Genomic DNA, 26,466 nt, shown 5'->3' with positions numbered 1-26,466 from the left:
ATTCTTAAATGGAAGACGTTTGACTCTTAGAGCAGTCCGCCCGGCCAAACTGAGCAACCGGGGGAGAAGGGCCTTGGTAAGGGAGATGACCAAGAACCCGATGGCCAATGTGACAGAGACCCTGGGGAGACCCTACCATCTTTGCAGCTCCACAAATCAGGCCTTTATAGTAGAGTGGCCCAACGGAAACAACTCCTCAGTAAAAGGCACATGAAAACCCGCTTGGGGTTTGCCAAAAGGCAACTAAAGGACACTCGGACCATAAGAAACAAGATGTTCTGGTCTGATGAAACCAAGATTGAACTCTTTGGCCTGAATGCCAAGAGGCACGTCTGGAGGAAACCAGGCGCCGCTCATCACCTGGCCAATACCATCCCTACTGTGAAACGTGGTGGCAGCATCATGCTGTGGGCATGTTTTTCAGCGGCAGGGACTTTGATACTAGTCAGGATCAAGGGAAAGATGAACGGAGCAAAGTAAAGAGAGATCCTTGATGAAAACCTGCTCCAGGGTGCTCAGGACCTCAGACAAAGGTTCACGTTCCAACAGGACAACGACCCTAAGCACACAGCCAAGGCAATGAAGGAGTGGCTTCGGGACAAGTCTCTGAATGTCCTTGACTGGCCCAGCCAGAGCCCGGACTTGAACCCGATCGATCGAACATCTCTAGCGAGACCTGAAAATAGCTGTGCAGCGACGCTTCACATCCAATCTGACCGAGCTTGAGAGGATCTGCAGAGAAGAATGGGAGAAACTCCCGAAATATAGGTGTGCCAAGCTTGTAGTGTCATACCCAAGACTCGAGTCTGTAATCGCTGCTTAAGGTGCTTCAACAAAGTACTGAGTAAACGGTCTGAATACTTATGTAAATGTAATATTTCTGTATTTTTATTTTTAATAAAATATCAAAACATTTTTTACCTATTTTTTTGCTTTGTTATGAGTTATTGTGTGTAGATTGGTGAGGGGAATAAAATAAATCAGTTTCAGAGTAAGGCTGTAACGTAAAAAAATTCGGAAAAAGTCAAGGGATCTGAATACTTTCCGAAGGATCTGTATAAGAGTACAGACGGTTATGGGGCACTTGTGTGACACTGAACGCTTTTGCAGAACCCTATCTGAACAATAGGGAAATGTTCTAGCAAGGAAACACTTAGTGGCAGGTATTATTGGAGTGATTTGAACGGATAGCAATCATACTCCTTTTAATCGATGTTAAATATACAGTACCAGCCAAAGGTTTGGACACACCTACTTATTTAAGGTTTTTCTTTATTTTTCCTTTATTTTTATTTGTTTCTTCTACTATTTTCTAGAATAATACTGAAGACATCAAAACTATGAAATAACACATGGAATCATGTTGTAACCCAAAAAGTGTTAAACAAATCAAAATATATTTTAGATTCTTCAAAGTAGCCACCTTTCGCCTTGATTACAGCTTTGCACACTCTTGGCATGCTCTCAACCAGCTTCATGAGGAATGATTTTCCAACAGTCTTGAATGAGTTTCCACATATGCTGAGCATGTGGCTGCTTTTCCTTCACTCTGCGGTCCAACTCAACCCAAACCATCTTTTGGGTTGACGTCGGGTGATTGTGGAGGCCAGGTCATCTGATGCAGCACTCATCACTATCCTTGGTCAAATAGCCCTTACACAGCCTGGAGGTGTGTTTTGGGTCATTGTCCTGTTGAAAAACAAATGCTAGTCCCACGAAGCGCAAATGAGATGGGATGGTGTATAGCTGCAGAATGCTGTGGTATCCATGCTGGTTAAGTGTGCCTTGAATTCTAAATAAATCCCAGACCAGCAAAGCACCCCCACACCATCACTCCTTCTCCACATGTCACGGTGTGAACCACACATGCGGAGATCCTCTGTTCACCTACTCTGCGTATCACAAAGACACAATGGTTGAAACCAAAAGTCTCAAATTTGGAATCAGACCAAAGGACAGAATTCTTGGCCCAAGCAAGTCTCTTCTTATTATTATTGGTGTCCTTTAGTAGTGGTTTCTTTGCAGCAATTTGACCATGAAAGCCTGATTCATGCAGTGTCCTCTGAACAGTTGATGTTGAGATGTGTCTATTACTTGAACTCTGAAGCATTTATTTGGGCTGCAATCTGAGGTGCAGTTAACTCTAATGAACTTGATGGACTGTCATTTCTCTTTGCTTATTTGAGCTGATCTTGCCATTATATGGACTTCGTCTTTTACCAAATAGGGCTATCTTCTGTAAACCACCCCTACCTTGTCACAACACAACTGATTGGCTCAAACACATTAAGGAAAGAAATTCCACAAATTAACTTTTAACAAGGCACACCTGTTAATTGAAATGCATTCCATACCTCATGAAACTGGTTGAGATAATTACAAGTGTTCAAAGCTGTCATCAAGGCAACGGGTGACTACTTTGAAGAATATAAAATATATTTACTACATGATTCCATATGTGTTATTTCATAGTTTTGATGTCTCCACTATTATTCTACAATGTAGAAAATAGTAAAAAATAAAGAAAAACCCTTGAATGAGTAGGTGTGTCAACTTTTGACTGGTACTATATACTGAACTACTGCATTCCATCTTTATACATCTCAAGTTAGCATCACTGTACAGAGTTGTAACTTTTCTTGTTGTGTTGCAGGTTCCAGAGGTGGACTTCTGGGTGACACCCATCATTCAGGGCTTTGTGCAGGTGCAGGAGCTGGTAGTGAATTACAACGAGAGCCCAGAGGAGGAGAAGAGCAGCCCCGATACGCCACTCCAGGAGCTCACCTGCGTGGACGACATCCACCCGCGCTTCACCGTGGCCCTCATCTCCCGCCGCAGTCGCCACCGTGCAGGTACAGTTCAGAGGTCATGGACACCCAGGCCAAATTGCTAGGGTCTATTTGCAACACTTTGATTAAGTCATAGTTAAATTCTGATCATTATTGGAGGGTGAATTTAATGATCATAGTTTTCTTCTCCCCAAAGGGATGCGGTACAAACGCAGAGGGGTAGACACAGATGGACACGTGGCTAACTTTGTGGAGACAGAGCAGCTGATACACGTGCACAACCACTCACTGTCCTTTGTGCAGAGCCGCGGTTCGGTGCCTGTCTTCTGGAGCCAAGCAGGCTACCGCTACAACCCCAGGCCTCGGCTGGAGAAAGGTCAGTGGGATATTTACAATCCAAAATACTGCCTTGGGAATAATGGGTGCATTCATCCAGTGCCCCGGGTGGGCCGAATGTATTTTTATGACTAATGCAATGGGCTTAACTTCTTGCGTCGAGCAATCCCGTATCCGGGAGCGTAATCATAGCCTCAAGCTCATTACCATAACACAACGTTAACTATTCATGAAAATCGCAAATGAAATGAAATAAATATATTGGCTCACAAGCTTAGCCTTTTGTTAACAACACTGTCATCTCAGATTTTCAAAATATGCTTTTCAACCATAGCTACACAAGCATTTGTGTAAGAGTATTGATAGCTAGCATAGCATTAAGCCTAGCATTCAGCAGGCAACATTTTCACAAAAACAAGAAAAGCATTCAAATAAAATAATTTACCTTTGAAGAACTTCGGATGTTTTCAATGAGGAGACTCTCAGTTAGATAGCAAATGTTCAGTTTTTCCAAAAAGATTATTTGTGTAGGAGAAATCGCTCCGTTTTGTTCATCACGTTTGGCTAAGAAAAACCCCGAAAATTCAGTCATTACAACGCCAAACTTTTTTCCAAATTAACTCCATAATATCGACAGAAACATGGCAAACGTTGTTTAGAATAAATCCTCAAGGTGTTTTTCACATATCTATTCGATGATAAATCTTTCGTGGCAGTTGCCTTTCTCCTCTGAACCAAATGGAAAAGTGCACGCAGCTGGAGATTGCGCAATAATTTTGACGGAGGACACCAAACGGACACCTGGTAAATGTCGTCTCTTATGGTCAATCTTCCAATGATATGCCTACAAATACGTCACAATGCTGCAGACACCTTGGGGAAACGACAGAAAGTGTAGGCTCATTCCTGGCGCATTCACAGCCATATAAGGAGACATTGGAACACAGCGCATTCCAAATCTGGGGCACTTCCTGTATGAAATTTCATCTTGGTTTCGCCTGTCGCATTAGTTCTGTGGCACTCACAGACAATATCAATGTTTTCTTTCCAAAGCTGTCAATTATATGCATAGTCGAGCATCTTTTCGTGACAAAATATCTTGTTTAAAACGGGAACGTTTTTTTTTTATCCAAAAATTAAGAGCGCCCCCTATATCGAAGAAGTTAAATATGCATACTCCACCCACCCAGGGCACTGGGCAAGCTAAAATGAATACGACCCCATCATATACTTTTTCCCGTTATGTTATAATCATCTTTTCAGGAGAAAAGGAGACCATTCCTTACTTTGCAGCTCACTTTGACGAGCAGCTCAACCTTTACAAGAAGCAGGTGAGAATCGTATGCCAGACAGCATTGGCATTCCTTTGATATCACTACCAAAACTTGAGTTTTCGTTTAACTTAGACTTATCTACGTAAAGACTTATCATTATAGTAAAGTTGATGCAATTTGCAACTATGTTTTGACAGGTCATCATAAACTTAGTGGACCAAAGTGGGCGTGAGAAGATTATTGGCGACGCATATCTCAAACAAGTCCTTCTGTACAACAATCCTAACCTTACATATGTCTCTTTTGACTTCCATGAGCACTGGTAAGAAAATTGATACACAGAAACAATCAGCTCTTGGCTGCACAGGTCATTTAATACTGAACAAAAATATAAACACAACATGTAAAGTGTTGATCCCATTTTTCATGAGCTGAAATAAAAGATCCCAGACATTTTTCCACTTGCACAAAAAGCTTATTTCTCTGAAATTTTGTGCACAAGTTTGTTTACATCCGTGTTTGTGAGCTTTTCTTCTTTGCCAAGATAATCCATCCAACTGACAGGTTTGGCATATCAAGAAGATGATTAAACATCCTGGTCATTACACAGGTGCACCACAGGTGCTGGGGACAAAAAGGCCACTCTCTAAAATGTGCAGTTTTATCACACAACACAATGGCACTGATGTCTCAAGTTTTGAGGGAGAGTGCAATATGCATGCGGGCGGCAGGAATGTTGCACCAGAGCTCTTGCCAGAATGGAATGTTCATTTCTCTCTGATAAGCCACCTCCAACGCCATTTTAGAGAATTTGGCAGTACGTCCAACCAGTCTCACAACCGCGTGTAACCTCCACTTTCGGCTTATTCACCCGCGGGATCATCTGAGACCAGCCACCTGGACAGCTGATGAAACTGAGTATTTCTGTCTGTAATAAAGCTCTTTTATGGGGAAAAACTAATTCTGACTGGCTGGGCCTGCCCCCCCAGTGGGTGGGCCTATGTCCTCCCAGGTCCACCCATTGCTGTGCCCCTGCCCATTCATGTAAAATTCATAGAGACTTATTCATTTATTTCAATTGTCTAATTTCCTTGTTTGAACTGTTAACTCACAATTTTTGGGGAAATTGTTGCATTTTATGTTTTTGTTCAGTATAATAAGTAACTCTAATAAGCAAAGAATAACCTAAACTACAATTATTGTATTTTTTTTATTTTATTATAGTATGCACTTCCCCTGTATTTTAATTGGTCTTTTGTCTTCTCAGTCGAGGTATGAAGTTTGAGAATGTGCAAACGCTGACAGATGCCATCTCTGATATTATCGCAGACATGAGATGGGGCTGGTAAGTGTGTGTGTGGTGCGTGTGGGAGTGTGTTATTGCCAACCTCAACAGACTTTTTTTTTAGGGCAAGTAAAAATCTTGAATGAATCAGTAATTGATTGCACATGTTGATCAGAAGCTCCATATCTAGATGCAGTGCATCACACAGTGAATGTTCCTCTGTCAGGGTGGACCAGGCAGGAGTCATCTGCCATCAGGAGGGCATTTTCCGGGTCAACTGCATGGACTGTCTGGACAGGACCAATGTAGTCCAGGCTGCCATAGCTCGTGCAGTAATGGAGGCACAGGTGAGATTCCCCCTACTTCGAACATGTCAACTTAAAGCTGATGATGTAATGGTAGACATAGTAATGTGGTAATGGATGGCATATTACATATGAAAAGGTAAAGAATAAAACATAAAATTTCAACTTTTTCAGCGGAATTCTCCTGTAAGTGTAGTTTTCTGGCAAACATTTGATGGTGACTGATGCCTAGCTTTATGTCTCTGCGTCACTCAGCTGAAGAAACTAGGTGTGATGCCCCCTGAGCAGCCTCTGCCGCTCAAGTGCTACAGGATCTACCAGGTCATGTGGGCCAACAACGGCGACACCATCAGCAGACAGTACGCCGGCACAGCCGCCCTCAAGGTAAAATCATTAGCGTGTGTAAAGTTTTAAGCTAATATTAGTTTTGCTATATTCGGTTTGCATCTGCCAATAGGATACTATCCTGTTACCCCTCAGTTAGTAGGCCTCCACTGCAAACTGATCAAGTAATTAAACTAGAAATGAGGGAGGCAGACAGCCTAGTGGTTAAGAGCATTGGGCCAGTAGCCAACAGTTGGAAGTTTACATACACCTTAGCCAAATACATTTAAACTCAATTTTTCACAATTCCTGACATCTAATCCCAGTAAAAATTCCTTGTCTTAGGTCAGTTAGGACCACCACTTTATTTTAAGAATGTGAAATGTCAGAATAATAGTAGAATGATTTATTTAATCTTTTATGTCTTTCATCACATTCCCTATGGGTCAGAAGTTTACATACACTTAAGTAGTATTTGGTAGCATTGCCTTTAAATTGTTTAACTTGGGTCAAACGTTTCGGGTAGCCTTCCACAAGCTTCCCACAATAAGTTGGGTGAATTTTGGCCCATTCCTCCTGACAGAGCTGGTGTAACAGAGTCAGTTTTGTAGACCTCCTTGCTCACACACACTTTTTCAGTTTTGCCCACAAATTTTCTATAGGCTTGAGGTCAGGGCTTAGTGATGGCCACTCTAATATCTTGACATGGTTGTCTTCAAGCCATTTTGTCACAACTTTGGAAGTATGCTTGGGGTCAATTGTCCATTTGGAAGACCCAATTGCGACCAAGCTTTAACTTCCTGACTGATGTCTTGAGACTTTGCTTCAATATATCCACATAATTGTCCTACTCCATGATGCCATCTATTTCTCAGAACAAAAATAGACTGACAAGTTTCAGAAAGTTCTTTGTTTCTGGCCATTTTGAGCCTGAAATTGAACCCATAAATGCTGATGCTCCAGATACTCAACTATTCTAAAGAGGGCCAGTTTTATTGCTTCTCTAATCAGAACAACAATTTTCAGCTGTGCTAACATATTTGCAAAAGGGTTTTCTAATGATCAATTAAATTAGCCTTTTAAAATGATACACTTGGATTAGCTAACACAATGTGCCATTGGAACACAGGAGTGATGATTGCTGACAATGGGCTTCTGTACGCCTATGTAGATTGTCCATATAAAAATCAGCCGTTTCCAGCTATAATAGTCATTTAAAACATTAACAATGTCTACACTGTATTTCTGACGAATTTGATGCTATTTTAATGGACAAAAAAATGTGCTTTTCTTTCAAAAACAAATATCTAAGTAACCCCAAAGTTTTGAACGGTAATGTATATTTTAGGATGTTGTTCCTAATGTTTTGTACACTCGGTGTATGTCGACTTGGAAATATCCAGGAAGAAAAGTACACCAGGAGGATGGAGAAAGTAAAGAAGAGTCCTACAACTTTTCCCCCCCACTTTATTTTAGATTAGTGCAGGCTTTATCACAACCTGCCGTGATTGAAAGTCCCATAGGGCGGCGCACAATTGGTCCAGGTTTGACTGGTGTAGGCTGTCATCGTAAATAAGAGTTTGTTCTTAACTGACTTGCCTTGTTAAATAAAGGTTAGATAAATTTAAAAAATATGCCTCAACTTTTCCTCAATAAAGCCAATAACAGCCAAGTGTTTACACTACATAGTCCTAAGTCATGAAGAGTATAAAATCTTTTTCCAGCCTACTACTTTTGTGGAACGGATCAGACATTGACTGTGCAATATCTTGCTTGTTTTTGACATCCTCTGTCTGTAATCCCATATACAGGGAGACTTCACCAGAACGGGGGAGAGAAAACTGGCCGGGGTGATGAAAGATGGCGTGAACTCAGCCAACCGCTACTATCTGAACCGCTTCAGGGACGCATACAGACAAGCAGTCATTGGTAAGAAGTGACCTGTAATACTTAAAGCCTGCAGGTATGATGCAGTTCTAATTCATTCTAAGACCTGTAATAATCATGCATGATCCCCTTATGTGTTATTAATCATATCATATCATTGTGTGTCAGGAAAACAAAATATATACACTACCGTTCAAAAGTTTGGGGTCACTTAGAAATGTCCTTGTCCAAATGTTTTGTCCATTAAAATAACATCAAATTGATCAGAAATACAGTGTAGACATTGTTAATGTTGTAAATGACTATTGTAGCTGGAAATGGCTGATTTCTAATGGAATATCTAGAGGTCAATTATCAGCAACCATCGCTCCTGTGTTCCAATGGCACGTTGTGTTAGCTAATCCAAGTTTATAATTTTAAAAGGCTAAATGATCATTAGAAAGCACAGCTGAAAACTGTTGTGCTGATTAAAGAATCAGCATCCTGGATGCTGATGCTCCAGATACTCAACTAGTCTAAAAAGGCCAATTTTCAGCTGTGCTAACATAATTGCAAAAGGGTTTTCTAATGATCAATTAGCCCTTTAAAATGATACACTTGGATTAGCGAACACAACGTGCCATTGGAACACAGGAGTGATGGTTGCTGATAATGGACCTCTGTAGATATTCCGTAACAAAATCTGCTGTTTCCAGCTACAAGTCATTTACAACATTAACAATGTCTACACTGTATTTCTGATCAATTTGATGTTATTTTAAATGGACCAAAAAATATATATTTTCTTTCAAAAACAAGGACATTTCTAAGTGACCCCAAACTTTTAAATGGTAGTGTGTGTATGCTTATAACAAGTTAAATAGCATTGTACCTGCAGGCTCTAAGTAAAGTGTTATAAAAATGGGTTCCATCCTCATTTGTTTAGTCTTAAAACCGTGACTCAATCGTTCTTCCCTCCCACCTCTCTCTCTAGACCTGATGATGGGCCATCCTGTGACAGAGGACCTGTACTCCATTTTCAGTAAGGAGAAGGAGCATGAGGAGAAGGAGCAGGAGAGCCAGAGAGTAACCCAGGAGCAGGTCAGCCTCCTGCTACAGACTTACATGCAGCTACTGCTGCCCGACGATGAGAAGTTCCATGGTGGCTGGGCCCTCATCGACTGTGACATGAGGTTGGTGCTGGAAACATCCACAAATCACAACTCTAAACTTAAAGGGGCAGTGCAGTCAAAAACATGATTTGCCTGTGTTTTTTAAAATATATTTCCACATCATGATACACTTTTTGTGTAAGAGCTATTTGAAAAGATCGCCTGTAATTTCAGCTTATTTGGTTGGGTGGGGTTTTTAAGTGAATAGACATATAACATAGAGAGTTTGCACTCCTCTCTTTCAATAACAGCTAATTTTCAGGTTACATATCCCTCCCATTAGGCTCCTCCAATTAGGTTCCACTCCCAGACAGTCCGAGCAAAATTCTTGCTTGAGAAATTGCATTTAGCTATTTTTTTTCATTGACTGAATCCTTTCATGAGTTGGCTCTCATAGTGTTTGTTCTCCCAACACTGTTAGTGTGCATCAATTAAATGCAGCTTTATTTCCCCAGGGGAAATTAAGATGCACTTCAAAATCAACACCTTGAAAGTGTTTGTTCCTCAACAAATTGTTCATGTAGAAAGCTCATTGTCACATTTTTTTCTACTCATCAGTCTTATTGACGCAACCAGCAAAGACGTGGATGTTCTCCTGCTGTTATCCAACAGTGCATATTACATTGCATAGTAAGTGCCTGCATTTATTACAGAAGAGTCAATTACATGTTTTAGCTGTTCATTATATCATCAGTTTTTTTTTTGCTTTTGTTTTTACAGCTATGATGAGGAAACTGACAAAGTCAATCAGTACCAGCGCCTCAACTTGGAGGGTTTGGAAAAGATTGAAATAGGTGAGTGTTTCCCCTTAAGAGGAATATAACTCTACAAAGTGAAAATTCCAAAGTGTAGACAGGGTCGAAATCAGTCACAGCGTCAAGATTTTATTTTACACTGAAAATCTACTAAGCACACACTTTGGGCATGATTTTCATTCATTGTACACAAATTCTGAATGATGCAACTACTGTTTTTGATTTACCACAAACATCTAAGTAATGCATCAATAAAGCTCACAACATGTCCTGTTCTTTTTTAGGCCCAGAACCTACTCTGTTCGGGAAGCCCAAATTCTGCTGTATGCGTCTACATTACAAGAATGAGGAGACAAGTGGGTATTTTCACACAATGAGGGCTGTCACAAGGAATCCTGAGGATGACGGTAAAGGTATGGGAAGATTACCAGATTTTATTTTATGAAATAAATAGACTGGAAGCACACTGCCCGTATAGCCACAAAATGACTTGAATTCCTTGTCCTGACCTCCCATTGTGGGAATGATTCATTATATTTCAGACACGTTACAGTGCATAGCTGAGATGCTTTGCATAACAAAGCAAGCCATGGGACTTGACATGCAGGTGATTGAAAAGAAACTGGAGAGGTGAGTTGGAATTCATTATCACTCTTTCTAGATCTTCAGAATATTCTTCTCTCATAGTTACTGTATTTTACACTTGTACTGTATTTTACACTTGTGCAGTATGCCTATACTAGCCCTTTTACAGTTCTAGAACAAAATCTCATTGACATGGATATGCACTATGAATAGAAGCCCTGGATAAAATACTAGACTATATTGTCAATCCATTTGTTTTAGAAGGCACAGTAAACCTCACGAGGACATCATGGGCAGACACCCTGACCAGGTCCTTGGCAGCTCTGGTCTGGCTCAGGGAAAGAGCTTCCTCCTCAACAAGTTCTCCTCTCTCAACCAGAGGGTGAAGAAGTCCAATGTCAACATGGGCTCCTTCAAGGGGAGGCTGGGCAACACCTTCTCCACTAAGCCCGACGTGAACTTCCTGAAGCCCACCATTGGGATCACCCTCTGGAAGTCTGACAGCAGCTTGGAGACCTCCGAGGGGGCAAACACCGGCCCGGCTCTGAAGGACCTCTGTGACAACCACTCAGAGATGTCGTCCGACTCAGATTCGTACAACTCGGATGAACACATGCGCTCCGGCTCCTTGGAAAATGTGGACTATGTGCTGCCCAGCTGCGGCATCGTGGCATCAGCTCCTCGACTAGGCAGCGTGGAGCTTAACATCAGAGTCACTGGCTGTGACAGTAAACAGGGGGCTCCGGCTCTAGCCGGTCCTGAAGACCAGTCTCCCGACGCTACCTCAGAGGGTGAGGAGGCCATCCTGATAGACTTTGGAACGCCCATTGATGCCTATTGCCACCAATTCATCCAAGATGCGCAGATCAAACCTGTGGAGGTATTCGGGGAGCAGATGACTGGTGGCGTCCCAACACAGAACCCACATGTCCCTTCACATGCTAAAGGTCCCCTGGCCCCAGATGAGCACCCAGGTTCAGATCAGAAGATGCAGGCAAAGGAGCTCCAGCTCCCTTCCAGGCCATCCCAGCTAGATGTTACCTCCAGACCCAATCTCCTGACTGCCCAGAAGCTCAGCTCGGCAGCTTCTGGCAGCTCCCAGAGGAGCCTGGGCTCTCACATGGAGGGCAGCCTGGGCCCCTTGCCCGCCGACGGCAACAACAGCCGAGTGGTCTCCCCCTTTGCCAAGATCAAGAGCTCAATGGTGCAGGTGGCCAGCCTGACCCAGGCCGGACTTACCCAAGGCATCAACTTTGCCGTGGCAAAGGTGCAGAAAAGCCCAGAGCCAGAAGTGGGCGGTCTCAATGAGACACAAGAGAACGAGCTGAAGGCAATGTTTACACAGTGCCAGACGAGGATCATACAGATCTAGCACTTCTTAAAGTTGTACCCTCTAAGCAGGTTTTTGTACAGTTAGTAGTATGTGACTTCCAGTACAGTAGCTAGCAGTAGCATAAGCTTGCACAAGAAGGGACCCACACTGACTTGAATAAGAACCCTGCTCTTCAATTCCCCTTGTAGTTGACCTGACCATGTTTACAGCCAGTGTTGTGTAGTATATAATACCCCAGCTCAATACACGGCGTACTTAATCCTAATGCAATTCCTTTCCGACTACCGCAAAGCATTATATTCTGCCAATATGAACTAATTGAACTAACCATAGCCTAAAGACAATTATTTAATGAAAAGCAGCAAACAGACAACAGTCTTTCACATTCTTTAATAAGACTCAAACAGAAAAAGGCAATAGCTACACCTCGTTTCAATTTCCCACCCAAATACAGGGAAACTCTACATATTTCAATGTGTTGAGTGCGCAAGTGGGTCTGTACTCTGTACGCAGCGTAGTACCTTCGTTGACGTGTTTTGCTCGACAAAGACTGAAGCATACCTTTCAATTGATTTTCCAGCTACATTTGCATGTCAGGCTATTTATTGTTGATAACTGAATTAGATAAGGTAGGCAATATCCAGTGCATGTTGAGAGATGAGCTCTGAATTGATTACTTTTGTGATTCCATAGGTGCAGTGCACCTATTGGCGTTTGTGATATAGGCCTAGTTCATAGCTCTGTTTCAAAAACATTAGTAGAAGTGTCCGACCAAATGTCCCTATTGATTTTCAAAGGGCAGCTCAATGTTAGATATTAGACCAACCCTAGGCTAGTAAGAAAACAAACATACAACTCCTAGATAAATGGGGATCGGTAGCTCGGTTTCCATCAAATTGGTGACAGATTTTCATGTGAATATTCAAAAATCTGCATTCAAAACATTATTCTCACCAGAGATGTTTCCATCAAATTGACTTGTTGTGGATAAAAATCTGTACATGATAATGTAGTGCACATAAAAAATTACTTTTGCGGTTACATTCCTGTTCCGAAAAAAAAAAAAAAAACTAAATTGGTTTCCATCGCATTTAACTCTGTTTTGTCACAAAACAAATTGTTATACAGTGGGGTCAAAAATGACAACTTTAATAAAGATGACTGAAATAATTAAAATACTGAGCTATATTGTATGCTCAAAATTTTGGGGAAAATTATATTAATACAATTACTCAGAAAATAGATGTTTAAACAAGTAATATAAAAATATCTAAAGAAGGTGGGGTTCAAAATTGACTCCACTAAAGATTCTTGTAAATAAAGTAGTCAAGTTTAGTATTTGGTCCCATATTATTAATGGTAAATAATGTATTGTGTTATTTTGGAGTCACTTGTAAATAAGAATAGAATATGTTTCTAAACACCACTTGATACCATGATTACAGCTAATCCTGAAATGAATCTTGAGTGAGAAAGTTTGACCTAAAATCATACCCCCCCCCAACAAGTTTGAGTCACACGCTTAATGTTGTCATTGCGTGCTAGGAATATGGGACCAAATACAACACTTTTGACTACTTTATCGTTACAGATGACAATTTTGACCCCTAACTTTGAGATTTTTTTAATGACTTGTTAAACAAAATCTCGTTCCCTGAGAAATTGTATGAGTATAAAATAATAATTGCATTCATTATTGCTCATATTTATCAAGGGTGTCAATAATTTTGGACCCCACTGTAACCTATGTGCCCACACTGGTCTTTGCACGTGCTCTCTAGCCAAAAGCTTGCAGGTAGGCTACCGACATGATGAATTTCCTATTATGGACAAAAGAGCAAGATTATTTTTACTTGTCAAACGGCAGCCAAGCATCGATCGTCATGTCACCATAATAAGACTCGATATTTATTGGAAAACAGCATTAAACCTATCACCGTGCACTTTCTCCACCCTCATAACTTATTTCATCTGTAGCATAATACACTCCATGCTTTTCCGAGTCGTAGTGGGTGGACCACACATGTCATTGTGTGACTCCAAGTTCGATATGATGGTTATTATATCAATATTTGCGTATAATTAATTTTACTGACACAAAAAGATCCCACCTTGTCTAGCAGATTCTGTCGTCAATTATTTTATTTTTCTATCCCACATGTACTTTACTCTCATAAAAAAATGAGTTGGAAACCTGGTTACTGTTGTCGAGTTTATTCCTCATCAATATAGGACATTTTAGCAACGTACAAGAATTCCGGTAAGAGTATACTGTTTGATATGTAAGTATTGTACTGTATGTATATCTGTTCCCTAAGTTATAACCTTTTCATTGACCAACATGTATTTATGGACATATAACTATATCTCCGTACACTTTGGCTTTTGATCATGTTGATGCTAGAGTTAGATGCACTGCTGCTGAACATTTCCGAAGGGGTTTGATCATTTTTCTTTGAGAATACCCAAAAGTCACTTAACTGACAGCTTACCAAAATCATTTGAGATTTCGTAAGCATTGGTGGATTGATAGGATTTAATTGAATTTTCATACAAATGGTTGTACCTAATGTCTGCATTAGGTCTATGAGCCCTAAGTCGGTCACATATTTGACAAATACTGTACAGTAGCATATAGAATATATGCAATGTGGTCCGTCCAAAGCTTATTAAAAACACTCTTTGATGCTTTATGCACTCCTGAATCTAAAGTGTAAGCCTTAAAATGACATGAAAGTGGTAGATTGTATCAGGTATTTATGGCAAATCTACCTTTAGAGTTAAGTTTATTCCATCATGATGTTGCAATATTTGTTTGATCTTGGTACTGTATATTAGATTATGTTCAGGGTAATGTCAGCTTTATCTTGGGATATTCCATCCTCTGGCCTATGTTTTTAAATGGTGTTCAATGCTCAGGACATGAGCTCCATTGGTGTGTTTTCAACTTTGTGGCAACAGTTTGGGGAAGGTCAATACAGAAATGGTTTGTTGAGATTGGTGTGGAAGAACTTGACTCCATATTAATGCCCATGATTTTGGAATGAGATGTTCAATGAGCAGGTGTCCACATTGGCCATGTCGTGTATAAACTCAACATGCAATAATTTCAAAGATTTTAATGAGTTACAGTTGTTATAAGGAAATCAGTCCAATTGAAATATATTCATTAGGCCCTAATCTATGGATTTCAAATGGGAATACAGATATGGATCAGAAAACCAAGAAACTGTCCTCGGAATTGTGGGTGCCGAATGATTTCCTAGTAGCCTGCTGATATTGTTTGGCACTGCCAAAGCTTTATGACAGCTGCAATGCAATAGGAATTATAAGGCTTTAAGCAGGGCTAAGGGTTGTATTTCATATTGTATTTATGAATGCATGCACTACACTGGAGCACATAAATCGGAGCAGAAACCGTTCTTACCTGAATTAGGTACCGATTTGTAAAACATGATTATTTTATAGTGTAAACACTCCTTTCATATGGAGTTTTAATGTTAGGAGCGGGTATAGTCCTTACATTTGCCAGATGGGAGTGGGATGGGAGTTTTTTTTTTTTTTTACACCAAGTGCTTTTGAAACAACCTTTTATTTGTCATCAATGGTTGATGTCACTTGCCAGATATGTACCAGTAAGGATTCTGCCCATAGACAAAGTACAGTTCTATTTCAAATATATTGTTTCGATATCTCACAATGGCTGTTGTCTTAGATGGATTCTCTATTGGAAGAACCAATCAAAGCAGAGCTATTGAGCCTGCTGCTGCTGCTACGCAAAACCCCCAGCTACGCAGCAGGCTGTCAACCCACATTTCTGCCTTTCCCAGAAGCCGAAAGTGGGGGAAGTGGTCCGTCACTGCGACCGCATCGAGGTCCCGCCCACCTGGAGGGAAGGAGGGGCGTCTGACCAAGGGGTACGTGCCCGGCGGTAGAGGCAGCCAACAGATCACTATGGGGCAGAGGCACATCTCTTCTCCTAAAACCCTACCACTTGTGCAGCGGTGCACTTCTACGCATCTGCTCACAGGGTCCACCACTGGTGAGCAAGAGTCATCTGACTTGTGAGCAACTCGCTGCAGGAAACTGGCGAGCATGTGCAGTCAATGCCCGCCCTATTCTGGATCTACGGATCCTCAACAGATTTCTGAGAAAGTCCATATTCTGTATGCTTACGCTCATCGTGCTGTCTAGCTCTGTTGAGGCGACTGGTTCATTTCAGAAGAGACCGTAAGAGAAAGACCGATTGGAGAGCTGTTTGTACCGGATTCGAACCCACGCCAGCGGCCCGAACTGCTAGGCTGTCACAGGACGCTTATTTTCACATAAGTATTCTGCCGACACACAGGAAGTTTCTCAGGTTCGCCTTTCAAGGCAAAGCTTCCGAATACCTCGCTGTTCTCTTCGGGCTAGCGTTGGCTCCCTGAACGTTCAAGTGTGTAGAGGCGGCGCTAGCACCCCAGAGGGGTTAAAAGTATCCTCTTACATAGACCATTACCTACTTTGCTCCCCTACACAGAAGCAAGTGGTACTAGACATGGCTTCTCTTGTATAGCACTTCACTGAGCTAGGGTTCAAGGCCAACCAGAAAAAGAGCTGTTTGGTGCCCACTCAGAGAATAGAATACCTTGGCGTAAAGCTGGATTCTCTCTTATCGGGCTACACTATTGGACAGCCACGCTCAAAACATGTCTCAGAGTTCTTGGGTTGATGGCGTCCACCTCAGTAGTACCACTAGGACTACTGAGAATGACACTTCCAGAGTTGGGTAAAAACTGTCAACGTTGGCACCTCAATCGAAAGATGAAGGTTTCCACTGACTGTCTCTCAGCTCTCCGTCACTGGAAGATCCCCTCAATCTTCTTTTCAGGCACCCCCTTAGGGGTAGTGTCATCGAGGAAGGAGGTGACGACAGATGCATCAGTCAAAGGATGGGGCGCAGTTCACGAGGCAAGAGCAATAAACAGACTGTGATCCCCACAGCACCACCACGCTCGTATAAATGACCTCAAACTGCTGAGTGTTTCATTTGAAATTGTCACATCCTGGTCAGAACAGACAATATTACTGGAGGCATACTTCAACCACCCGGATGGCACTTTCTCGCTGCGCTTACACAGACTGCCAAGAGTATTCTGTGGAGCAGTGCACATCTCTCATTATGCGTGAATTCATGTCCCGCGTGTACTGAATGTGGGAGCGGACTTGTTGTCCAGGGGGAATCACAGATCTGGGGGAGAGTTACTGTAGATCGCTTCACAGAAAGACATGTTGTCCCTTGGCCAAGAGTGTTGCTCTATGCTTTCTCTTCTATGTTTGATCCTCCCCTCTCTGAACAGAGTGAGGGAACAAGGCTTATCCCTGATCTTGATAGCCCCTCGATGGCCAGGAAAGCTCTCGGTAGCAAAGCTCGCTTTACGACAAGCCCTGGCAGCTACCATTACGCAAGGGATCTACTGACCCAAGCGAACAGAGAGATTTTCCACCCTTACCCGGAAACCATGACCCTCACTGTATGGGAACAAGTGGTGCGTATTTGAGAGGTGGTGTGACCAGAAACAGAATTCCTTACCAATGCTCTGTATCCAAGGTTTTATGCTTCTTGCAGGATTTTAGACTGAGGGGAGGCATTCTCCACTGTTAAGGTTTATTTAGCCGTCATATCTGCCTGTTGTATAGACTTCAACAATCACACAGTAGGGAAACGCCCTCTTATGTTTTATGAAGAGAGTGCGTCGTTTACTCCGTCGCCAAGCCTTGAACTCAGTCTTGGTACTTTGCTTGAGGCAATTTCCCAGCAGTTGCTGGAAAGTGTGGAGATGAAATATCTCTGCCCAAAACGAGTGAGTGAGTTGCATGCACTGTCAGTTCAACATTCATGCCTACAGTTTGCCCCAGGGTTATCCAAGGTAACACTGTAACTCAACCCTGCTGTCTTGGAGTTTATGGCTTTCCACCCGCCGCCTTTCACTTCTATGGACGAAGAGCATCTCCACCGTTTGTGTCCAGTACGAGCTTTGAACATCTATTCTGAACAGAAATATAAAGCGCAACATGCTAAAAATGTTGAGTTAAAGTTCATAAGGAAATCAGTCCATTTAAATAAATTAACTAGGCCCTAATCTATGGATTTTACATGACTGGGCAGGGGCGCAGCCATTGGTGGGCCTGGGAGGGCATAGACCTCATGCTGTTTAATCAGCTTCTTGATATGCCACAACTGTCAGGTGGATGGATTATCTTGGCTAAGGAGAAATGGTCACTAACTGGGATGTAAACAAATGTGTACAATTTTAAATGAAGAAGCTTTTTGTGCGTATTGAATGTTTATGGGATCTTTTATTTCAGCTCATGAAACCAACACTTTGTTGCATTAATATTTTTGTTGGATAGAACGAGAGCATGGTAAGAGTGACCAACTCTCCATCTCCTCGGTGCCCCCCCTGCTAGAGTGCCCCTCTCTTGTCAACGACTATCCCATAGTGGAGGCTATTATAATAGCAAGGGTTTGCAGCCCCCTGGGGGCTTGAAGGCTCATTCCACTAGCTCTTGGGCATTTGTTTGCAATACTGCACGTTGGGCCAACCCTCATACATTTGAGGTTTTAACAGCTGGATGTTTCTGCTCCTTCGTTGGTGCATACTGTCCTCCGTGTTGGTGCCTCAAGGGTGATATTGTTGGGACTAGTCTGGCTTCGGAGAGCAAGTGGGCAATCTATATCCCCATTGTGAGAAAGTGAAGCGATATATTTGAAATAGAACTTGGGGTTACTTACGTAACCGAGATTACGAAGTTACATTTATGTCATTGTGAGTGACTAAACACGCTTGCACTGCATTTAAACATATTTTCCAGCGATAATCCCATGTCTGTGGTTGTACTTCACCTCTCAAACAACTGACTTGTCATTTTTTTATGTTGTACTCAAATTTGATTGAATATTAAAATATTTCTTATTTCTACCGTATAAGTTCTTTGTCCTGGGTCTATGAAAAATACTGTATCTACACACAGAATTTCAGTAAATTAAAGATATGACAATTATTTTACATGTTCATCTGTTTAATGAGTTGAAGCATGAACATTTTCACCCAGCTCTTTTAAATTATTGGTTATACATTTGGGACCAAATCCATAGTGGCCCTTATCTCACCCCACCTTTAGTTATTGTCATCATGCCTCTCTTCCTTGGAATTATACCCTGAACAAAAATATAAATGCTACATGCAACAAATTAAGTCATTTAGTTCAGTTACCTTTGCTATCGCCCCGTAGCAAAGGTAGCACTTGTGTCATCATGAATGCTTTGAGAGGCAAGTTAAGGATCACCTCTAGCTTACCTGACACCCTAGACTCACTTCAATTTGCTTACCCCCCTAATAGATCCACAGACGATGCGATCTGAAATGGTCTACACAGACAGCGTGGTGAAGAAGTCAGGAGGCTGAAGAAATTTGGCTTGTCCCCTAAAACCCTCAAACTGTTAGATGCTCAATTGAGAGCATCCTGTCGGGCTGTATCATCGCCTGGTACGGCAACAGCACCGTCCGCAAGGTTCTCTAGAGGGTGGTGTGGTCTGCCCAACCCATCACCGGGGGCAAACTACCTGCCCTCCAGGACCCGATATCATAGGAAGGCCAAAAAGATCAAGGACAACCACCCTCTCCACAGCCTGTTCACCCCACTATCATCCAGAAGACGAGGTCAGTACAGGTGCATCAAAGCTGGGACCGAGACTGAAAAACAGCTTCTATCTCAAGGCCATCAGACTTAAATCGACATCACTAGCCATCTTCCATCCGGTTACTCCTCCTGCACCTTAGAGGCTGCTACCCTATATACATAGACTTGGAATCACTGGTCACTTTGATAATGTTTAAATACTGCTTTAGTCATCTCATAAGTATATACTATATTTTAGTCAATGCCACTCCGACATTGCTCAATCTGATATTTATATATTTCTTAATTCCATTATTTTAGTGTGTATTGTGAATTGTTAGATACTACTGCACTGTTGGAGCTAGGAACACAAGCATTTCACTACACACACATACTTATCAGAAGGTATTGCGGATGTGGCCAATAAAATTTTATTTGACGCCTTTGTCCTCACCGGTAGCAGGGATCTGCCCTCTGAAGTTATGAGCATATTAATATTGCAGGGGAATTCCACCTTGTGGTAGTTGAAGTCATAATCAACCTTCTGCCAGGAAATCAGGTTCCCCAGAGCCGGGATGTTCCAGACACCTACAACAGGACACATTTCTATGAACATATTATCACAACACAAGGCTATTCAATGGATTAAATGACATTGCACTACAGCAATTGGTATACTAAATGAATTAATATACCATGGCTGTTACCCACAGAAGTGCCTCTAGCTTTTTGTGCATCTTAAACTAGTTCCCAGTCCCTGCAGTACAGTACATATTTCAGCATGCCCAGAAACAACCCCCCCCCACTTGGAGATATGAGTGAATAAGACAGGTATAAGCAATGTCTAAAATTCTACCCAGCCTATCATACATAGAGCAAGGTGGAGCAACTACCCCAATGTGTACACCTATCAAATACTCTCTGATCTACACAAGTGTCTTAGGTTAATAGGCCAGTAGGATCTCGCTAGCTCGTGCTCGGCTCTGCCCACATCATTCCTTGTTCTGTCCACTATGACTCACTTGTTCCCATTGGAAAAGACAGACCACAGGCTATCTTGGGTTAGTTATCGAAATCTTTGGCTGCAGTGTAGCCATCTGATCATTAGCATGTGCTATTTGTATGTTAATTGCTTTGGTAGTTTCTGTCACGCCAAACTTGATTCCTCACCATCATTGGGTGTGGTGAGACCTTCTCCAAGTGAATTACTTCATTATCACAATCTGTTTGGATTTATTCCATGAATCTAAATCTTACACAGTTTACAGTGTGTTTTGGTCTAAAAAGAGCCTAAAATGTCCACTTTCATCTTCTCAAAAATTGAGATAGAAATGTAAAAAGCATGTCAAACATCCTTCCTCCCGATGACATTTCTATGTGAGAATTACCAGAACAATGTGAGATACTAAAAATATTTGAGTTTAAATGTATTTGGCTAAGGTGTATGTAAACTTCCGACTTCAACTGTAGCCGCAAAACATGGTTAAAACTATAACTTTGATATCATGGATGGTTAGTCATTGCATCCATAGCTCTGTCTATGAGTGAGTGGTACATTTCTCCAGCAGCATCCCTCAGCTTTTTACTGAAACAAGTGTTTCTACTTATGATTGTTGCTTAAAATAAGACAGGATTTCTAATAAAGACAAAGGCAAAGTAATAGTAACTTGTATTTTCTCACAAATGACAATTGGGAGACATGGGCTGTATGATCCATGAGTTTAGGCATTTCTTAGTGAGCACATATTTTATGAGGAGGCAAATAAAATGTTCACACAATCGCCAAAAAAACAACACAGATTCCTGTGACTTTCAATCCAGAACCTAAGCCCTAGGGGTTGTTTCTGGGCAGGGCCTCCTCTCTGGGCCCTTGTTGCTCCTCAGTGTGCCCTGTGGTTCCCAGAGCCCCCTCCTCTTACCTGAGGTGTCCAGTTGACCCTGCTCCAGCTGCATCTCATCCAGGAAGCGGGCGGTGTCCCTGGCCAGCTGCAAGGCTCCACTCACCAGCTGGTTAGCCACAGTCCTTTTTGGTCACCAGATGCAGGCTGTTCATGGTGTGGAGGCTCATACTGAGATGGTAAGACTACCGGAGAGAAGAAAAGAACAGTAACCACAGTTACGTTAGCATACTTTGATAACCTGTCTGTACAATTAAGTCTTGTGATGTATGTTTTGCAACACAATTAAACTGTCAATCTTCAAAGCCACTCCACTCAGATTTGTAACACCCAATGTTACTCTCAAACCCATGATTCTCTAATCCATAAGCACAAAAATCTTATTTCTCAAAGTTTTTGCACAAATTTGTTTACATCCCTGTTAGTGAGCATTTCAAGTTGATTAAACACATCATTACACAGGTGCTCCTTGTGCTGGAGACAATAAAAGGTCACTTTAAAATGTGTTGTGTGACAAAACTACACAATGCAACAGATGTATCGAGTTTTGAGGGAGTGTGTAATTTGCATGCTAACTGCAGGAATGTTTACCATAAACTGCCTCCTTTTAGAGAATTTGGCAGTACATCCAACCGGCCTCAACCACAGACCACAGACGTGTAACCGCACCAGCCCAGGACATCCATATCCAGCTTCTTCAACAGCGGGCTTGTTTGAGGGGTGTGCTGGGGAGTATTTCTGTCTATAATAAAAGCCCCTTTTTGGGGAAAAACAAATTGACTGCATCCCTGCCCAATCACGTGAAATCCATAGATTAGGGCCTAATGAACTAATTTCCTTACATGAACTCAGTAAAATCTTTCAAATTGTTGTTTATATTTTTTGTTCAGTATAGATATCTACAAAGTATGCATTATGTCAGTATTGTCAGAAACAAATCTAATACTGACCTTAAGTGGAGGGCAAAATTAATTGTCATGACAATGAAGAAACTGTACTGCAGGCCAGAGTTGCATATTAATGTTCTATTCAATTTTCATCTCAATTACTAAAGTGGCACCCACATGCTGTTAACCCTCAATTCAAATCTCAAATAAGTCAACTCAATTTTGATTTGATATGGAGCATGATACAATATATTAAACACACAAGGCACCAGCAGTTGGATGATCTGACACGAGTCACTCTGTGTATGAGTTGAGCAGACAGCCACTGAATTTACCCAGAGGCAGGACATCTGATGTATGTATACCTGTGATGAGAGACCCACACAATCACTATCAGGAACCACTTGTATTTGTATTTATTTTTTAGTTCCAAATGGGGACTCTTTCGTTCGACCCCGGAGAGATCAGGTGCGCTGCACTCTTCCTTTTAAATTGTTTTTATGGAGAGGAGCAGGAGCAGTGTGGCACGAAGTGAGAAAGTAGCTAAACAGACTAGTGTTGCCAACTAGTTTTCAGGGTAAGTTGCTCGAGGCAGGTTGATTTGTTGCAAAAAGACGTGGTTTCATTGCGTAATAGCGTAAAACTGCGTCATTACGTAAAATATACAATAACGCTACTCAATTTGACTGGCCATCTCGGCAAAAAATATGATTTGACATTTGTTCAGGTACAGACTCCCACTCTTTTCTGTACAGTTTTGATTGATGTAAGTTCTGTTCAAGATCAAACATTCGTGACCAACTATGTTCATTGGGTTTGGCTCGTCGAACCCGTACTACTACTGCTGCAGTCAGCCAACAATGATCTGAAATTGCGGCTGACGTCACTCACAATGCACTTTTGCAGCCAGGCACGTGTGTTGTGACAGTGTGTGACAGAGAACATCGTTTTTGTGTCATTTAGAGGGAAATTGTGTGCATTTTAGTGTTTGAGTCACTTTTCAAAAGTAGCTACATCTGTTGCTAGGTGCTGTTTGAAAATAAAGTTGCCAGGGTAGTCCTGAAAAGTTGCTAAATCTAGCAGCAAGATTGCTAAATTGGCATCACTGAAACCGACTCGCGCAAGACAAACTTTTTGCTACCATCGGTCATCTTGTGAGGATTTAAAATATGCTTGGCCTATCATGAGGGTGTCTGTGTATGTTAGAAGTAACATTTTGCAACATATGGTGTGACTAGCGGCAAGGCTGTGTCTGTCCTTGGGTGTAGGCAGTTATGAGTTGTTGGGGGCACATACAGAACATGTTGGGAGAACAAACGGTCTTTTGTTAGATAACAGGAGCCAGATGTGTGATAACTGTATCGAGAGTATGAGCGCATAGATATTCTACACAGCAACATCTATCAACTGGAGCGCCTAGGGGCTGGGACAAGCTCGTGCGCCAACAATCAACGATAGGTTGAGTAAATTTAAACCACACTTGGCCTCTACTCTGACAGGCCAGCTCGGAAGCAGGAACTACTTCTGTCAGAGTATATTAGAATAACTTTGTCAGGAACAAGTCAGTTCTCTGTTCTGCGTGGGATTACAGCGAACCCGTATATACGAAAATTGCATTTACCATTTATTGCTAATAAAAGTACATAGTATACAATCAGTGACTCAGTGTCCTAACTTGTTCTGATACCAGATTCGAATTGACGCAACCCTAACAATCTAGAACCATGTTTCCATCCAGTTTTTATGCAAGTAAAGTCTGCTTGATGCTCCTTTCTAATATCGAGGGTTTTATTCTGGTGACATGATTGATGCTTGACAAATAAATATATTATCCATAATAATCTCAAGTAGACTAGTCTACCTGCAGTTTACCAATAGCTGTTGGCTAGAGCACATTTTCCCTTTAAATTAACCGTTTTAGTGACAAAACTAGTAGAGTTGAAAATGTGATGGAAACACTTTACTTTTATTCCTTACATGAAAACTTACACGAAAAAGTTAGCCAGCTAGCTGGAGTTGCCAGGCTAATTTGCTGCGCTCCCCGTCCTTGACTACAACAACCCTATTCATATGAAACACCCTACCTGATGGTTGATCATTGTAGCCTACTACAAGTACTAGGCTACGGGTATGGATTTCTATGGGGTGAACTCATAACTGTCTAATGTAATGGTTTATCCTTGTCGGCTTTGTAGCAATGTTACATATTGTTTTTAAAATATTTTATTTTCTCAAAAATGAACACTCTTGCAAGTAATTGAATACTAACTTCCATTCACATATTCAAATAACCGTGCCCATCCCTAGTGGGGGTACTCACTATACGCTACAGATATGGAGTAATACAGTGCATTCAGAAAGTTGCGAGCTCTCTGTTCCTCTGGAGTCGCCTTACTCTGTGGAGTCTTTGAAGTATTCAAACACTTTTGCTTCCCATTCTGGGTTAGAGTTGCTCTGGGCTGCAGGACAGAGGGTCAGGTCAGACAAACCACATTCTCATTATGCATGCTGATCAGGATAAATTCACATGGCTGTTATGGTTGTAAAGACGAGATGTAAACAATGTGTATTGACTAATCATGAGAAACAACAGCAACTATCACAATACAAAGACAATTCCCCACTAAATATAAATTAACTCCCAATTAACCAGTGTTTATTGAAACAAGACTAAAGCAGTTCCATGTAAGCAAGCTGAGTAACTCATTCCAGTCTGATACGTTTGTTTACTCTGATAAGCCTTATTGGTCTGTTTACCTAGAAAAATCAGTTTTTTTTTCAAACGCCTAGCTAGCTTACTGTGGTTTGCACTCGCTAGCTAGCCTCTGCTGGATCATTGTCCCTAAACCTGGACGGTTGTTGCTAACGTGTGCTCTTGTTTCTCTAACTGCAATTAACAGTAGCTTGTATCTCTAACTGCAATTAACAGTAGCTATTACAGTGACAAAATAGCAAGCTATTGTTTGAGGAGAGTGCACAACAACAAACAACTGGTTTGATACATTCACCTCTGAAGGTAAATAATGTACTAATCTTGCTCTGATTTGTCATCCAGAGATAAAAATGTAGCATAATTTTGTTTGATAAAATCCATTTGTATGTTCAAATGTAGGAACTGGGGTCTACCGTTTGACCCCACTGCGGTCTCTGGCTTCACACCCACCCCGCCATCTAGATGTGTGACAGTGAGTGTATAAGCTAATGATCCATCATGTATGTCATTCCTGGGAGTGTGTAAACTTTTTTATTACCATAGCATTTTTGTATGTTCTCAATCTCTATAGTTATGTACTTAAATGTATCAAATGACCAATTCGGCATATTTGGGCAAACTCCTGACAGACTTGATACAAAATATTGTGCAGGAATGTAATTCTAAATTACACCTAGACTCATATCTTAAAGTATGGCCTTTCTCTTACATTTCAAAGATGGAACAACATTTTTTATAGAAAATGCATGTTTTTTTAGTTTGTATGATCTTTTACCAGATCTAATGTGTTATATTCTCCTACATTAATTTCACATTCCCAAACATCCAAGTGTTTCCTTTCAAATGGTATCAAGAATATGCATATCCTTGCTTCAGGTCCAGAACTACAGGTAGTTAGAGTTGGCTTTGTCATTTTAGGTGAAAATTGAAAAAGTGTCCAACTAGCTAGCTAGCTAACATTAGTTAGCTATTGAGGTGGCTAGCTAACTAGCTAAATTCCCGAACAAACATATTCTCGTTAGCACCACCTCCACAGGATTTGTTTGCTTACCAAACATCCCTTTGACAACGCTCAAGGGGTTGTTTATCCAATCATGAGATGAAGTCAATGTTTACCAGTACATCCGTTGGAGGGCTGATGAAACAAAGTACAGAAAATAAAAATAATTATGCCTCAATAACTTTAGCACTCGAGCATTATACCTCACTGGTTCACAGTGGCGGGAAAACTGCGTCACTAGATATTAGACTCTTTTTGGGATATTTGAGAATATATTTATTA

The 26,466-nt window shown here is 41.4% G+C and overlaps 1 protein-coding gene and 1 long non-coding RNA gene across 5 annotated transcripts in view; one reads left to right on the top strand and one right to left on the bottom strand.

Annotated features, from left to right (window-relative positions):
* The window catches only part of LOC135512483 (phosphatidylinositide phosphatase SAC2-like), a 35,867-nt gene extending 21,645 nt beyond the window's left edge, over positions 1–14,222 (top strand). For all 3 annotated transcript variants that reach the window (XM_064934557.1, XM_064934558.1, XM_064934559.1), the window contains exons 7-20: positions 2,654–2,852; positions 2,986–3,165; positions 4,389–4,456; positions 4,597–4,721; positions 5,667–5,744; positions 5,911–6,031; positions 6,245–6,373; positions 8,125–8,242; positions 9,174–9,372; positions 9,910–9,981; positions 10,072–10,145; positions 10,391–10,519; positions 10,649–10,736; positions 10,953–14,222. In XM_064934557.1, the coding sequence (XP_064790629.1) occupies positions 2,654–2,852; positions 2,986–3,165; positions 4,389–4,456; positions 4,597–4,721; positions 5,667–5,744; positions 5,911–6,031; positions 6,245–6,373; positions 8,125–8,242; positions 9,174–9,372; positions 9,910–9,981; positions 10,072–10,145; positions 10,391–10,519; positions 10,649–10,736; positions 10,953–12,063 (2,691 nt within the window). In that variant the 3' untranslated portion in view covers positions 12,064–14,222. The remainder of the gene's footprint in view (positions 1–2,653; positions 2,853–2,985; positions 3,166–4,388; positions 4,457–4,596; positions 4,722–5,666; positions 5,745–5,910; positions 6,032–6,244; positions 6,374–8,124; positions 8,243–9,173; positions 9,373–9,909; positions 9,982–10,071; positions 10,146–10,390; positions 10,520–10,648; positions 10,737–10,952) is intronic.
* Positions 14,223–19,731: 5,509 nt separating this feature from the next.
* On the bottom strand, positions 19,732–26,367 carry LOC135511678 (uncharacterized). Of its 2 annotated transcripts, none has more exons than XR_010451293.1 (3): positions 26,236–26,367; positions 21,606–21,769; positions 19,732–20,274 (listed from the first exon to the last, which is right to left on the bottom strand). It is a non-coding gene; the product is annotated as an uncharacterized LOC135511678 (long non-coding RNA). The 2 variants fall into 2 exon arrangements; XR_010451294.1 differs by lacking the exon at positions 26,236–26,367 and adding an exon at positions 22,837–23,061.
* Positions 26,368–26,466: the final 99 nt, after the last annotated feature.

Source organism: Oncorhynchus masou, chromosome 24, assembly GCF_036934945.1.
Source record: "Oncorhynchus masou masou isolate Uvic2021 chromosome 24, UVic_Omas_1.1, whole genome shotgun sequence".
NCBI classification, from domain to species: Eukaryota; Metazoa; Chordata; class Actinopteri; order Salmoniformes; family Salmonidae; genus Oncorhynchus; species Oncorhynchus masou.
This window is presented reverse-complemented; position numbering and strand designations above follow the sequence as displayed.